The sequence below is a fragment of the Eretmochelys imbricata genome, chromosome 1 (genome assembly GCF_965152235.1).
Source record: "Eretmochelys imbricata isolate rEreImb1 chromosome 1, rEreImb1.hap1, whole genome shotgun sequence".
In the NCBI taxonomy this organism is placed as follows: Eukaryota; Metazoa; Chordata; order Testudines; family Cheloniidae; genus Eretmochelys; species Eretmochelys imbricata.
In genome coordinates, this window is record NC_135572.1 from 270,061,148 (window position 1) to 270,076,517 (window position 15,370).

The following is a 15,370-nucleotide window of genomic DNA, read 5'->3' on the forward strand; positions in this document are numbered from 1 at the left end:
CTTCCAAACTCCCACTCAAACTCCCCCGTTTACAGCTCTGTTTGCTGGCTCCTGTGCCACTGCAGCTGTCTGCAATCTCCCCAAGATTTTTCCAGTCCAGTTTCAAATAACCCAAGTGATATAGGAGACTATTCCACAATCCACTAAATCTCACTGTTAGGAAATATTGGTTTACATTCAGCAGAAATTATCCTTTGCTCAATTTCCTCAACAAACATGCTGTTAGATAAAGACACAGAAGTGAAAGTTTCTATTTCTCAGAAACCCAAGACGAGGAGGGAAGTCAGCAACAAAGAGGATGTGTCTACGATTAAGCAAGAAACACTTACTGGCTATTCAGTTTTAACACCCCTTGAGTGCCAGGCTCTCAGCACTTTTCTCTTTTAACCTCTGGAGACTCGGTAAGCTATCCAAGGTACTACGAGGGGCTGCCTGCCTTTCAGTAGATATGAGTTCCCTCTAAATGTCAGGGTGAGGGATCTCAGGAAAGAAGGGAAAGTTCCAAAGTCCCTGTGTGTGTCATACCAATTATAGGTTTCCTTTCCATGATCGTCCAGAAGAGGGCAGCAACAGGGATCAGTATTTCTCTCTCAGTGGAGAGTCAACAGATGCAAACCAGTTATCTAACCATGAGAGATCACCCAGGAAGCTAACAGCCTTCCCAGTGCTCCCACCCCTTTACTGGCATGGGAGTGAGGGAACTGAATTTAGATACCCCGTTACACCCACAGGGAGAATGCCTGGCTGGCCTTCCTATAGCTTAGCGTTAATCATAGGAATTGCCACACCAGAACAAGCCAATGGCCCAGTGAAGTCCAGTATCCCTTCTCAGGCAATAATTAACATATGCTACTTCAGAGGAAGGTGCAATAAACTCTCCATAATGCACTTACTCTATACTGTGATAGATTAAGTGGGAGAGGGGAGATATTCTCCTGATCCCAGTTGATCAATGCTACCATAAAACAGGATTGTTGGATCATATTAAAGAAGTTCTGTATTAAAATCACATATGAGTTTGATTCCCCATAGTTTAAATTCCAGGGTATTACTAATTAAGAGGTCTCCTGGTTTTTGGTACTGTTTCTCTCCCTCTATGTGTGAAACTTGCAAGCTGCAAAATTGCGTTAGTATATTCTAAGACAGAGTCTGTTCTCAAAGCAATTCACACAGAGAGAGACTCAAAGCAATACTCTGTAACAACAGAAACAGCACCCAGATACTCCCCGCCCTTTTGTTGTATTAACAATTGTGATTAAAATAGAGATAGAGGATGTATGTGGATGGATGCTTGGTGTGGATAATAACTGAATGATCAGGGAGGTGCCAGCCTAAGAATCAAGTGTCCATCGGCTGAAGAAGGCGTCAAGTGGAAATAACCAGAGGACCCCCGGAGGGCAGACTGGAATCCACCCAACAGCCTCAAGAATGGGAGAATCAAAGAACAAAATAACATCTAGCAGCACGGAGCCATCAGGAATGTGCTATCTGCTGATTGATTCAGCAACAGCATGATGAAGCAATTCCCATAGACTGGCATAAGAAGAAACTCCTATAAAAATGGACTCTAGAAAGTGAGAACTTTGGGGTCTGATTCTGCAACCCAACTTCCAGGAGCATCAGATGTGCATCTGACAAGGCCCTGCTCCCTCCTCATGTCCAAGCCACCTGGCCAGTGGCTTGGCGTGAGCAACTCTAAGGCTGGTAACTATGATAACTACCTTGCAGTGTGTGTGTGTGGGTGTGTGTGTGTGTGAATGTATGAATAAATATGAGATTGAATGGAATGTTATAGCTATAACTAACTGCTTACTATGATTCTTTCTGTATTCACAATAAATGTGGCATTTTGCCTTTTCCCCTTTAATAAGATCCTGCTGGTTTTTATTTTATTGGTATAACAGGATGAGCACCAGTACGATTAAGTGTCATCCTAGCTAGAGTAATGGCAGAAGTTATTTTTTTTCATAAACGTGTCTAGCGTATATGAGATACCATTATCTCAGAAATCTCAGCTTCTGACCTCCCAGTAGTATAGGGTTGCCAGGTGTCTGGTTTTTGACCGGAACGCCTGGTCAAAAAGGGTCCCTGGCGGCTCCTGTCTGCACAGCTGACCAGGCCGTTAAAAGTCCAGCTGGTGGTGCAACAGGTCTAAGGCAAGCTCCCTGCCTCCTGTGGCTCTACACAGCTCCCAGAAGCAGTGGCATGTCCCTGCTACGGCTCCTAGGCATAAGGGCAGTCATGGGGCTCTGCGTGCTGCCCCTGCCCCAAACACCAGCTCTGCAGCTGCCATTGGCTGGGAACCACAGCCAATGGGAGCTGCAGGGGTGGTGCATGCAGACAGGGCAGGATGCAGAGCCACCTGGCCACGCCTCCGCTTAGGAGCCGGAGAGGGGACATGCCGCTGCTTCCAGGAGCTGCCAGAGGTAAGTGCTGCCCGGAGCCTGCATCCCAACCCCCTCCCATGCCCCAACCCTTATCCCCCTCCCACCCTCCGAACCCCTCGGGCCCAGCCCAGAGCACCCTCCTACACCTCAAACCCTTCACCCCCAGCCCCACCTCAGAGTCCGCACCCCCAGCTGCAGCCCTTACCCCCCACACCCTGATCCCCCTCCCACCGTCCAAACCCCTTGGTCCCAGCCTGGACCCCTCTCCTGCACCCCAAACCAGAGCCTGCACATCCAGCCAGAGCCCTCACCTCAACCCCCTGCCACAGCCTGGAGTCCCCTCCCGCACTTCAAACCCCTCAGTACCAGCCCAGAGCCCCCTCCTGCACCCCAAATCCCTCAGCCCCAGCCCCAAACCAGATCTTGCACCCCCAGCTGGAGCCCAACCTCCCCCCACACCCTAACACCCTGTCCCAGCCCAGAGCCCCCTCCCATACTCCAAACCCCTCGGCTTCACCCCCCAACCCAGAGCCCCCTCCTGCACACCAAGCCCCTCATCCCCGGCCCCACCCCAGAGCCCTCACCCCCTCCCACATCCCAACCCACTGCCTCAGCCTGGAGCCCCCTCCCACACCCTGAACTCATTTCTGTCCCCACCTTGGAGCCCCTCACCCCCAGCTGGAGCCCCTCACCCTCTCCCCAACCCCCTGAGCCAGCCTGGTGACAATGAGCGAGTGAGTGAGGGTGGGGAGAGAGAGCAACGGGGGGGGGGGGTGGAGTGAGTGGGGGGGCCTCAGAGAAGGGGTGGGGCCTTGGAGGAAGGGCAGGGCAAGGGTGTTCGGTTTTGTGCGAGTAGAAAGTTGGCAACCCTACAGTAGTACCTCTCACTCCCCACCATGGGGAGCCATTACACTAACAGGGACAGCTCCCTTGGATAATTTTAGTGTCATTAAGAGGGCAGCTGAAGAGCACCTGAGACAAGCAGCACAGGTTGCCTCTGATCTGCCCATGACTCTCATTCAATATAAAGTGATATAAATTTAAGAGGGAATTACAAGGGAAAAGTTAGCCTGGTCACTTTAAAGGTTTGCCAAGCCAGCTTCGGGCAAACACTTCCAACCAGGACCAACATAAGGAAAAAGCCTGTTTGTTAGGACAAAAGGCAGGTGGGCATTCTGAAGTCTGGCCATGGGAGGCGGGTGCGGGGTGAGATCTTTATTTGGAAATAAGGCGCAAAACTGGGCTGGGAGACAACTATTCTCCTTAGAAAGACTTTTTAAATTGTGCAGGAAAATCAAAAATAGTTTGTCCAAAGCAATAAATACAATAGTTAATGGATTGAAGAGACATACAAAGGATGTTTCAACAGAGGTAGTGATAATCTCTTCAGATCTTCAGTGTCTAATATCTCTGTGGGACGTGTCATGTCTGACAGTATAATTAGGGCTCCGTGTCTGTCACAGAAGTTGTGGAAGTCCATGACTTTCTGTGACCTTTGTGACTTCTGCAGCGGCCAGCGTGGCTGACCCCAGGGCTCGGGGGACTGCCTGAGTAGTGGCTGCTGTGGCTGGCCCAGGGGACCTCCCAAGCAGCTGCTGCTCTGGCAGCCCATGCCGCTGCCCCCCCCCGCCCCAAGCTGGTGCCACTGCCCAGCCCTGCAGCAGCCCTGCAGCAGCAGCCCCCCCCAGGGCAGCCAGAGCAGCCGCTGCTCTGGCGGCTCCCGGCAGCGGTCCCTGGGGCGCACTCCACAGCAGCGGCTGCCCCAAGATTTAGTCAGGTGTATTTATAGTAAAAGTCATGAACAGGTCATGGGCCATGAATTTTTGTTTATTGCCTGGGACCTGTCCATGACTTTGCTAAAAATACCAGTGACTAAATTGTAGCCTTAATTATAATATACAGACTAATACTTTAGAAATTAAAAGGACCACAGGCTGTAACTAGGAAGACTGAGGGAGAAGGGGAAAAGACCGCTATCTATGGAACCAAGATTTGTCTCTGACATGCTGCCTACAAAAAGGAGATAGAGAAGAACAGGACAAGCTGGAGAAAAGAGAATGTACCCTCAAAGCAATGGGTATTGTTACTGCAAGTGCCCCGAGGGTACCCATCTAGATGAGCTGTTGCAGAGTTTCAGGTAAATGTATTATGCACTCACCACTTCTGTGGCCTGCCCCACTGGAAGAAATTATCTGGGACTGAGTGCTGCTCCCTGGGTCTCCCCTTCCCTAGAGGTAATCACAGCTAGACAGAACAGTCTAAGTTCTAACCAAGAGAAAAATTTAATACTTCTAGTGTGAAGAAAATACAGAGAGCTGAGAACAGGGCATCTCACAACACAAAAGAACATTCCAATGGAAAGGAAATTCTACCTCCGTGCCCTGAGCAGGTCTAATCCTTTAACATAAGGAAAATGAATGTTCCCATTCTCTTCTTTAGAAGTCCTTCCTCTCAGGGCACCTTGAAAAAGAAAACCTCTCTGTAATCAGGGAGGACTGTGGCCCTCAAGACCCTCACTGCACCTTCACTTGGTAGTTCTCCCATTCCCGGCTCCTAACAGGACGTTATAGCTCTAAGGCATGGGAGGCCCCAACACCTCATGTCATCTTAACGTTACTCCTCCCTTCGAGTTTCTGTGACTACTTGCTGGTCTGTGTTGGTCAGAATTTCCCTGACCCAGTTTTGCAGTTACCTTCAAAGACCTATTTGTGCAGAAATTCCAACAACACAGCTGCTCCCTCCCAACCTTCAGGAGCTTTCCTGAAATCCAGGACATTTTGCTAAGGATTTAGTACAAGAAAACAGAAGTCCCCATTCTTAAGGCTCTACCTCAATCTGCTCTTTGTTGGAGCGGGAACAGGAGAGGGCTTTCACTTTCAATGCAGTCATTTGAGATCATCTACAGTGTGCTGGAGCCCTCCGTCATTACTTACCCAACACAACAGTATCCCCTCCCATCCTTTAGACATAGCATACTCCCACACCTTTCCACTCCCTCCCTACCTCCACTATACACACAGCCTCTAAATCCACTTGTCTGTACCCCCATACAGACACAAAGCACTCCCCACTCCTCTCTGTACAGAAACACAACTCCTGTCTACACAGACCTCTCAGACATCACCCAGAGATCCCCACTCCTACACACACCAACTCCCTTCGCTTTGTGCACAAATTTCCACACATGCTCCCTTCCACACCATATACACATACTACCAGAGAGACTTGAGGGCCAGAGGAGGTCTTCACCTCACAGTGTAGCTGACATCTGCTGATATAGATGGACAAGTCTGGAGGAGTGCTGAAGTGATCTTTGCCCCATCCAATGAAATTAAGCTGGCATGAATTTACCAGGCAGGTGCTGAAGATGCCTTGCAGCAGGGCTGAGATGGAGAAAGACTCTTAGAAAGTGCAACATGTGAAACGAAGGCGCCCCAGAGCTGGGCTGTAACAGCCTCAGTGCTGGTGCCCTGGTTCATTGCTTGGTTAAGCACCTTTCCTTTGTCTCTGTTGGTATTACTAATGCACCCATCTCTGCAGTATCTAGACCCGTCTACATGAAGGCTTCTGGCTGTGTCTTTGGAACTACTGTTTCTTTTTGTTTATGATGCCAGATCCATATCAGTGTATTACACCAGACACACTGAAACACCTTGCTTGCTATCATGGTAGGATCAGTTCCTTTCCTCCCCCTAAATCATCCCTTATACGTGGGATTTTGTCCCTCATTTGAATAGTTCCAGAAACACTGCTTCCTCCACCTCCCGCTGCAGTGTTTTTGTGTCCTGAACTTTTCTTCATTAAAAAAATTCTCCTAGTGTTTAACCTGAATTACTCATGCAGCAGCTTAAGCCCCTTTGCTTCCTATTCTGCCCTAAGTGACTAATAAGAATAATTAGCCTCTGTTCTCTTTCTACAACCTTTTTATACCACCTCATGTTAGGTTTCTATCAGACACTTGTCTCTCTCTCCATCAGTTGTCTCCCCCTTACCCTGAGCAGGTTGTGCTGTAGTGTGCTCATCAGTTTTTTCTTTCTTTTAAACCTCTTAGGGAGCCATGTGAGGAGGATCATAACTGTAAACCAATAGGATTAGGGTAATGAAAGGGAAAGAAACACGTACGCTCTGGATCTTCAGTGCTGTTGATTTCCTATTGTGCTAGAATTACGTGGTCCACTGGGGGTGCAGTGAGCTCAGGTAGTGGTGGCTTGAACTTCTAAGGACGTGCCTTCAAAGATAGAACTAAGGTCATAAATGAAAAGGGTCAGGTGATTTCAGTCTGGGCAACACGTCTGCTGGAGCCTATATTGCCAACCTATGACATGGTAGAACATAATTCTATATTTGCTCAGATCAGGAGCTGCCAAGGACTGGAATAGCAGGAAAGTTAGAAGATAAGGTGGAAGTGTATTGAGGGGCAGGCCTGGAAAAGCAGCGTTCCTGCAAGGCAGGAGTAAGGTGAATTACTAGAGCTGAGTGAGGGACCTGAGCACTGGAACAGCAGAAATGCTGGAAAGTCAGGACTGTGATGAACTGTGGTGCTTAGGATAGCAGTAGCCCTCTCTGATTAAACAAACAGCAGCAGCAAAGGGCTCCAGAGCTCTGTGTACAACTCTCCCACTGATAATGGATGCTCATCACCATAAAAAGCCTTCAAAGGAGGTGGAGCAGCATAGGCAAAATAAATGTTCAGACCAGGACCACAGAGACTCTCCCAGCCCAAGCCCTCCAATTTGAGGGATACAAAGGCCAAGATGGGGAGTGGGCTGTGATGGCCAGATTAGTGGAGTTTGATTCAGATGCCAGTTCTCAGCAATGGATGAGTTGAAAAAAATCCCCTCGTCAGAGTTGCCAGCATGGAATGATCAAACCACGAAGAATTATAAAAGCATCTTGCCCACATCCCCGATGACACAGGGAGGTCACTGCTCTGACAGTGACAGACGCTGTGGAGTGGAGCTGGAAGGTCAGGGACACACTAGAAAGGGATCAGCGTAAACTCACTGGCACTCTGTGAAGAACGTGGGAGATGTCTATTATTCATTGATAGTATGTGTACCTCTGTCTATTTGAATGCTACCATGCTGTCTGCTGTATGGGTGCAAAGAGTTAACTCAGTCCTGGGTGGTTTTTGCAGGTCTGCAGATAGCCCAATCACCGATACTCATTACAGGTATCAATGAGTTTGCAGGTATGCCCCCACCAGGCTCTGCTCAGCAGGCTCGCTAGTAACCCCAAGTGGTGGTGGTGATAGTGAGAATCCAAGTGGAAAAAGGAAACAAAGCTAGGAAGGAGTTAAAAGCCTGAGCCCTGAAGCTGAGAGTGTCCAAAGGAGGAGTTACAGCTGGGGAAACACTGACCCTCCTCTCATGGCTCCCTAAGTTTGGGGGGAAGGCTAAGCTTAGGTAAGACATTATGTGGGTGCAGGGCTTTTTTCCTCCTGATTGCTACATTCCTGTAGATAAATAAATACTTTGTTTGAAGAAGCTGTTGGATGTCACTGTGTTTACCTAGTGTTCATGGCTCCTGAGGGGAAGTCTATTGCATAGGCCAATCCCAACTGGACCGTCTGAGGAAATGTGGTTGGTAACAGGTGTGCTGTAGCCTGGAGACCCAGTCTAAAGATGGGTGAATCTCAGGATTTCACTCAGAGACGTGTGGGCGCTGGGCCCGTCATTTGGAAAAATGGCCACAGAGACACTGAGTGAGGGGTCAAAGGTATAACTTACCCTGCAACTGTGATACCCACAGCAGTGTGGGGGTGTCTTTATGGAAGAAAATGGACACACTGCCATGGCTGAAAAGCCATTGGATAGGCCAGCCCAAACCGCATCCTTGCCCACTGAAACCCCAACCCCTCTTCTCTGTGTACTGTGGTCCCCTGCTCTCACAGTGAGAATTCTATCCCTCCCTCTCCACATGGTAACCTCCTTTCCTGATTAGAGGTGATTAGAGAGCACTAAAACCTGCAGAAATGTGACTGACTGAAGTGGAAACAAAGCACCCATTCAAAAGCCCTTAAATCCCTAGGGTAGTATATAGAGAGCTCTGAAACAGAGAGCAAGAGCACAAATCACACTACCTGCAACTCCCTACCCTTCCTCTCTCATCTCACTGCACTCTGATCTCAACATGGCATTTTCTGAAGCAGAAGTGCAGAGGGCTCGTGGGGCCTGGGAGAAGATGTATGCCAATGCTGAAGACAATGGGACAACTGTGCTGGTCAGGTAAGGAAAGATCCCATTCCATTGCTAGCCAAGAGGGGGAGGAAAAGAGACTGATAGAACTACATGCTAGGAACTTGTTCTGGTGCACTTCGCACAATTCCTTGCCTGGAAACATTAGCAGCTATAGATACCGCACCTCAGTGGGAAATAGATGAGACAAAAGAGGTTCAGAGAAGTAAAAGTAAAAGAGGAGTGTGAAGTGGGTTGGAAAAGATGAAAGAAACTAGAACGATTTCACTTGAAAAGAAGAGATATAACTGAGGTATATACAATAATGAACAGTAAAAAAGAAAAGGCCAGCTAGTCAGACACTCCTCTTCACTCTGTCCCATAAGCAGCTAACAATGGGACAGACAAAACAGAAAGTTAACTGACTTTCCTTAATCCACATACAAGTCTGTGATAGAACCAGGAACAGAATCCAGATCCTATGTCCCTCTAAACTCCTTTAATGAGTTGTTTACTTCTATGTCCTCAAAACTTCTCTTTCAATTCTCCTTGACCCTTTCCAATCTAGCTTTCACCTATTTCATTCCACAGAAATTGCTCTCGCTACTGATCTCCTCTTACATAACTAATAGCTTTGTTTCTAGTCTCATTCTCCTTGGATCTTTTCCTCTAGAGAATCTTAACACTGGCTTTCCTTCTACTTCCCAAAAATTCAAACTTCTTCTCTTCATCTTCAAAGCACCTAATAACTCAGCTGGCATTTACATCTCTGCCTTTACCCACTCTAACCCTGCCACAGATCTGCCCAGGTGCGATTCCTTACCGTTTCTGGTGTCTCTTTCACTCACTCCTTCCTCCTTTCACACCACTCCAAATGCCTGCATCAGCCTCAGTAAATGTACATAAAGCTCTTTCCCTCTCCATCCTAGGATATTGTAAAGTACAACTAAGGTCAGAAAAGAGATAATTTTAAAAATGGTGCTGTCTCATTCAACAGATCTGTTCCCTGTGGTATTTACTGTAAAAGATTTAGCACTTTTTATTACTGTTAGCTCTGAGCCAACACAGCTTGTGGAGAATGAGTTGGATTCTATTCCTTTCCATGCACTAACTGCACAATTGCTGACTAACATCTGATTGCAGAAGTTTTTTTTGTTTTTACTGGCAATGATGCCCAAGCCAGGAGTCCTGGCTTTAGTCTCAGATCCTGGGCTAAACTTGCAGAGCTGGAAGTTTTGGGGAAATAAAAAAACATCTTTACCTATAAAATGATATGATTGTCACTGAGTCGCAAACCTAGAACCACACAATGCAATTTTTAGAGTCACTTCTCATGTATATAGCCACTCTGAACCTTAGCTATTCTGTGAGGAATTTCAATTACAATTACCACCTTCCACTCCATTTCTGTATTTCATTCCTCTGTAGTGTATTAACTTGTGCCCCTTTAAACCATAAGCCCTTCTGCCCAGGTAATCTTAGTTGGAACTTTCTATGGCCAGACTAAATAAATTATTAGTTTGGTCCAGCGAGGGAAATATTGCGTTCTTACATGATTTGTCAAGGTGCCGCTAAACTTTGGATGGGATTATAGAAAGAAGCCTCATTTCCTTCACAGGTGACTTCAGTCTAAACCATCTTTTGAGTGAATGATGCCAGTGGTACCTAACACTTAACCATCTGAAGGCAGGCAGCAAACTGCAGTCTGGGCCTTCCCCAAACTAGGGGTTCCCTCCATCTATTCATGTATTTAGATAAGGGGAAGAGCCTACCACTTGGATTCCCTGTTTCCATCTTCTTGGGCTCTTGCAACATCCTTGGTGGGACTGAATTCCCAATTTCCAATGGATTTCGGCGTTTTATTTTTTGTAATTTGTTTTATAAAACATCCATTTAAGTGAGCAAACTGGACAAGGTAGGATTTTAATCCAGGTACAGAAGGTGAATGTGCTTCCTGGCCTCACACTCCGGAGGCATTTTCTGTTACATACTTTTGATAAATGAGGAGAGAAACTAGCTAAGAAGAGAAGACGACAGGTAGGCTGTGAGCATTTGGTATTAGCAAGCAAGCGTCATTGTGGTTACTGGGTTTCTGGCTGGCAGCAGCCTGAGCAAGTTTTAAGGTGTAATTAACAAGAAAAAATCCTGGAAGTGGATGAGCGGAGGGAATGGCAGACTACTACAGGACAGTGGTCTGGAGTTAGCAGGGTTCTGCTTTTGACTTGCTAGGAAAGAAGGCCAGAGAAAGCCAAAGGTGACACAGAAAAGGGAGCAAGTGATGACTATAGTTAAGGAGAGAAAAGTCAAGGAAGTACATGAGACAAGGTCTTGAACATGAAGCTACACCAGTGTCAATGCCTCAGTGCTCAGCTCTTTAGGAAAAACAAAAAGTAGCTCAACTGTCTTGTATTCCTCTCCCATTTCTTCTCTGACCCACTGCAGAATGTTTACAGAACACCCAGACACCAAGTCCTACTTCACCCACTTTAAAGGGATGGGCACAGCTGAAGAGATGGAACAGTCAGATCAGGTCAGGAGTCATGGCAAGAGGGTCCTCACCGCCATCAATGACTTGGTCCAACACCTTGACAGCACTGATGCTTTCCTTGGAATAGTGAACCCATTGGGCAAGAAACATGCCATGCAGCTCAAGGTTGACCCCAAGAACTTTAGGGTGAGTCAGCAGACTTCCCCCCTCAAATGTACCACATGTAATGGGATGCACATCTTTCCTGTGAGACAGAACAGGTGTCAATCGGCTTTGATGATGCTTATGCATTTGGGGCTGCTGAAAGGTCATAATTAGAACTGACAAATGTGCTGCCAGTAATGTCCTTTCCTCCACCCCTATATCCCCTTGCATCACATTACCCAGGCTTGTAATATAGTACTATATAGAATGTACATAGAAATTTTAACCTTCAAAGCATTCTGGTAGCATTAATTAAATCTCAAGACTTGCCTAGGAAGTAGGTTAGTATTGTAATGACATTACCGATATATTTAAAAAGAGATAAAGACCCTCATTGTTACAGAGCATAAGACACCTAGTAAATGAGGAGGATCAGGAGAAAGCTTACCTTACGGGCAGGCTAATCCATAATTGTTCAGTACATGGTTTCTTGCACCTTACGCTGAAACATCTAGGACCGTGTCTACACTGGAGAGCTTACAGTGGCACAGCTGTACTGATACAGCTGCGCTGCTGCAAGATCGCTCATCTAGCCACTCGATGCCCATGGGAGCGAGCTCTCCTGTCGGCATGATAAAACCACCTCCATGAGCGGCGATAGCTATATCAGTGGGAGAAGCTCTCTCAGTATAGCGCTGTCCACACCAGTGCTTCTCTTGGGCTAACGTACGTCGCTCAGAGGTGTGTTTTTTCACACCCCTGAGAGACAAATTATACCAACAAAAGTGGTAGTGTAGACATGGCCTAATACTGGTCAGAGACTGGTCAATCTCCTTCCTTAGAGGTTTTTAAGGCCCAGCTTGACAAAGCCCTGGCTTTAGTTGGGGATTGGCCCTGCTCTGAGCAGGGGGTTGGACTAGATGACCTCCTGAGGTCCCTTCCAACCCTGATAGTCTATGATTCTATGACAGGATAATGGACTAGATGGACCACTGATTTATCTTATATGGCAATTCATATGCTCTTATGACTACGTATATAAGTGTGGCCAAAATTAATCCATCAGATATGGGATAGATTTACACAAACAGTGGTAATGGTACAGAGTGGGTTTTGCACCAAGACTCATTTTCATTACCCATTTCCAGTTCTGAATGCCACACATTGCAAAGCTGTTTCTGTGTCCTTTCCCTTCTCCAAAGAGAGTCAGACAACTTTTTTCTTATTAGGAGGAACCCAATTGACAAACAGCAATTCTTATTCACAGATAGAATGGAGGGAGTTCACATGGTCTGCTTCTTTCCCTCCCTCCCTTCTCCTTTAGATAATCTGTGACATTATCTTGCAACTGATGGAGGAGAAATATGGTGGAGACTGCAAGGCTTCCTTTGAGAAGGTGACCAATGAAATCTGCACTCGCCTGAACAATGCCTACAAAGAAGCTGGCTGGTGAGGAAGTGCCATCTCTGGGCTCCTAAAACCTCTCACCAGCACCAAGACTCAGCACTGAATCACTGACTTTGAACTTCCAGCCACAGTTGAAAGTGAAGAAAAAACAGGAAAAGCTAACATGAACATAGGAACGTAAATACATATAGGAAAATAAAAACATATATATCAAAAGCAACCAACAAATCTTCATGCACTTTGCACCTAGAGATGTCCCAGTTTGATCCTTCTGTCAATATGTATGTAAGTTAGCAATAATCTTGAAAGCCCATGTAATACATTTTAAGGTAGATACTTCTGGATAGAAGACTCATCACTTCACCGGCTACTAGAATAGAAAGGAACCAACCTCTCTATCACTTCCCATCTTTCCATCCCTTGAGTGATGGAGCAGTATTCCCTTTCAGAGCATCTCATCCTCTGGTCAGCAACCTGAAGGGGTCATTTTTGAAGTGACATGAGAGGTGTTCCTTTCTCCAACTGCCCTGCTTGTGAAATACTGAGTGGAAGGCTCCAAGTGCGTTAGCAATTAACTACTGAGAAACCATGAGGGAAGTCACCAGATTGGCTTGTGCAAGGATGGTGAGATTTCCAGAAGCATGGGGTGATAGTCATCATCAGGCCAAACAAGGCCACCCACCCCTTCACGGTGGTAAACGAAGGCAGATCTCAAATGAAGTACAGGCTTTAGCAGCAGAGTTTAATGCTTAATCTGTCCACTAGATGGCAGTGGTATCACACATACTAGCTTGTATACTATGTAAACAATGTCTTAAAATTAATCCAGCTGAGAGAGTCTTTCCTTCATCAGCTGAGTGGGGCCTGGCAGGTTTGACTTTGGTGTAAATTCCTCCATAGTCCTTCCCCTCTTCCTTGTCAGCGTTCCTGTTTCATCACGATGCCTCAGCCTCTCTTCAGCAGTAAATGACCCAGTGTCTGCTTGATTGTTTTTCCTTGTGCTTAAAGGAAGTGGTGAAATCGTTAGTTACTTTATTTAACAGCATGTGTCCTTCTGCTTAAGTGTAACTGCAGATATCACCTGATTGTAATAAACAGAATTAAAGAAAGTGAATGTCTCTCCTCACTTGTAAAACCAGAGCGGAATATTTCATAACACAGAGGCCCTGTCAAGGGAGTGGGTAGTCAGCTGTGATGCCTGGTTATAAATGCACTATTACTGGTAGTTGTGTGGCATTTATATTAACCCATCTAGGGTGCAATTCCCAGGCACCTAACAAGTCTACAGGGCTTGGGCTCCTAAAGTGGTGGAAGGGGAGCTTCTATCTTGTCCAGGGTCACAACCATGGGATAAAAACAAACATTTAAAACCAAACAAAACCAGAACTTGAAGTTTCTCCCACATTCCACAGTTTCGTTCACAGATCGCATCCACTCAGCAGTAGACGCTGAATCACCAACATCCAGAAGCTAAACTGCTCCAGGAGAATGAGTACTGACTAGATTGTCTTTGCTTCAGTGCCCTATGCTGCCCACTGAATCCATTTATATTCTCGGCACTCAGACACCTAAAGTGGGTTATCCAGGAGGCAGGAGAGGAGAGTGATGAAGTGGTTTTGTCAGAGATCAAATCATTCCAGTTCTCACACCTAGCATGAACACACTTGATTATTTACACTTCAGATCAAAATGGAAGTGAGTAGGACTTTAAGATAACTCTGGGAAGGGGAAACAAAGGAAGTAACCAAGCTTTAGGGCACCTGGAGACTGGAAGAACTTGGTGACAAGATGCTTGCATCTGGGCAGGCTGCAGGGAGTGAAGCCAGGGTCTGGGAAGGGTAAGAGATAGGTTCAGATGCTTGTCTGTGGGTAGAATACAAGAAAGAGCATCAGGCATTTTTGTGGGGGTCAAATTACAAGCAAGTGTGCTCCACTGCAGTTTTAAGTGTTGAGGGAAGGAGCAAAACTTGTGAAAACTATTTATGGTCCCAAATGCATCACAGAGGTTATACACAGAGTCAAGTTAAACATGTTGAAACATTATAAATAAATTTCTCCTTTATTTACCCGCTACAACCCAAGTGAAGGGTTGGTCTATTTTCTCCAGGGCAAAATAAGATACACAGTCCCTGATTCACCTGACGTAGACAGAAAGACAAATACAGAGGCACAGAAGGGACTGGTACTTGAAAACGGTCGTTTGGGTTTTGAGGTTCTTGTCATCTCACCTGCTGCTGCTGCATTGGGAGGAGTACAGAAGAATTTACAAAGAACCCCGAATTCAAGTCTTGGCAGGGACGTAAAGCAGGAACTCATTTTCAACTTCTTTGTTTAAAAATGTTAATAGGTTTGTAATTTAAGATTTATGTATGTGATGTGAATGATTTGAGACCATAAAAACAGTTTAAGGTCTGCAGTTCATTTTTAAAAGGGTGCCAGGTGGCAGGTAACTACCACAAAACAGGGCCGAAGGATGGTGTTGTCGTCAAGATGCTGGACCGGGACACTGGAGATCTGGTTTCAATTCTCAGTTCTGTCTTTTGTAACCTCAGTTCTCCATCTGTAAAATGAGGATACTACTACTTCCCCACATATCCCAGTGTTTGGGAGGCAAACCATATAAAGTTATTGTTATCTAGGTGAACTAATATCAGTATACACACTTACAAATACTGTAATTACTGTGAAGAAAAGGTTACGGGAAAAAACTCAGATCTAAAGATGGCAGGGAGAGAACTTTATTTTCTGTGGAACTATTCCACAGCATG

The 15,370-nt window shown here is 46.2% G+C and overlaps 1 protein-coding gene across 1 annotated transcript; it reads left to right on the forward strand.

Annotated features, from left to right (window-relative positions):
• Positions 1–8,519: 8,519 nt before the first annotated feature.
• Positions 8,520–12,648, forward strand: LOC144259395 (cytoglobin-1-like). Its single transcript, XM_077807611.1, has 3 exons — positions 8,520–8,614; positions 11,006–11,237; positions 12,520–12,648. The coding sequence occupies exons 1-3, from the start codon at positions 8,520–8,522 to the stop codon at positions 12,646–12,648; spliced, it is 456 nt and encodes a 151-aa protein (XP_077663737.1).
• Positions 12,649–15,370: the final 2,722 nt, after the last annotated feature.

Excerpts from the sequence above, each read along its gene's own strand:
- LOC144259395 (XM_077807611.1), top strand. The coding sequence starts at position 8,520 with ATGGCATTTTCTGAAGCAGAAGTGCAGAGGGCTCGTGGGGCCTGGGAG. Across the intron at positions 8,615-11,005 it reads GGGACAACTGTGCTGGTCAG|AATGTTTACAGAACACCCAG; the intron begins GTAAGGAAAGAT and ends GACCCACTGCAG. Across the intron at positions 11,238-12,519 it reads TTGACCCCAAGAACTTTAGG|ATAATCTGTGACATTATCTT; the intron begins GTGAGTCAGCAG and ends CTTCTCCTTTAG.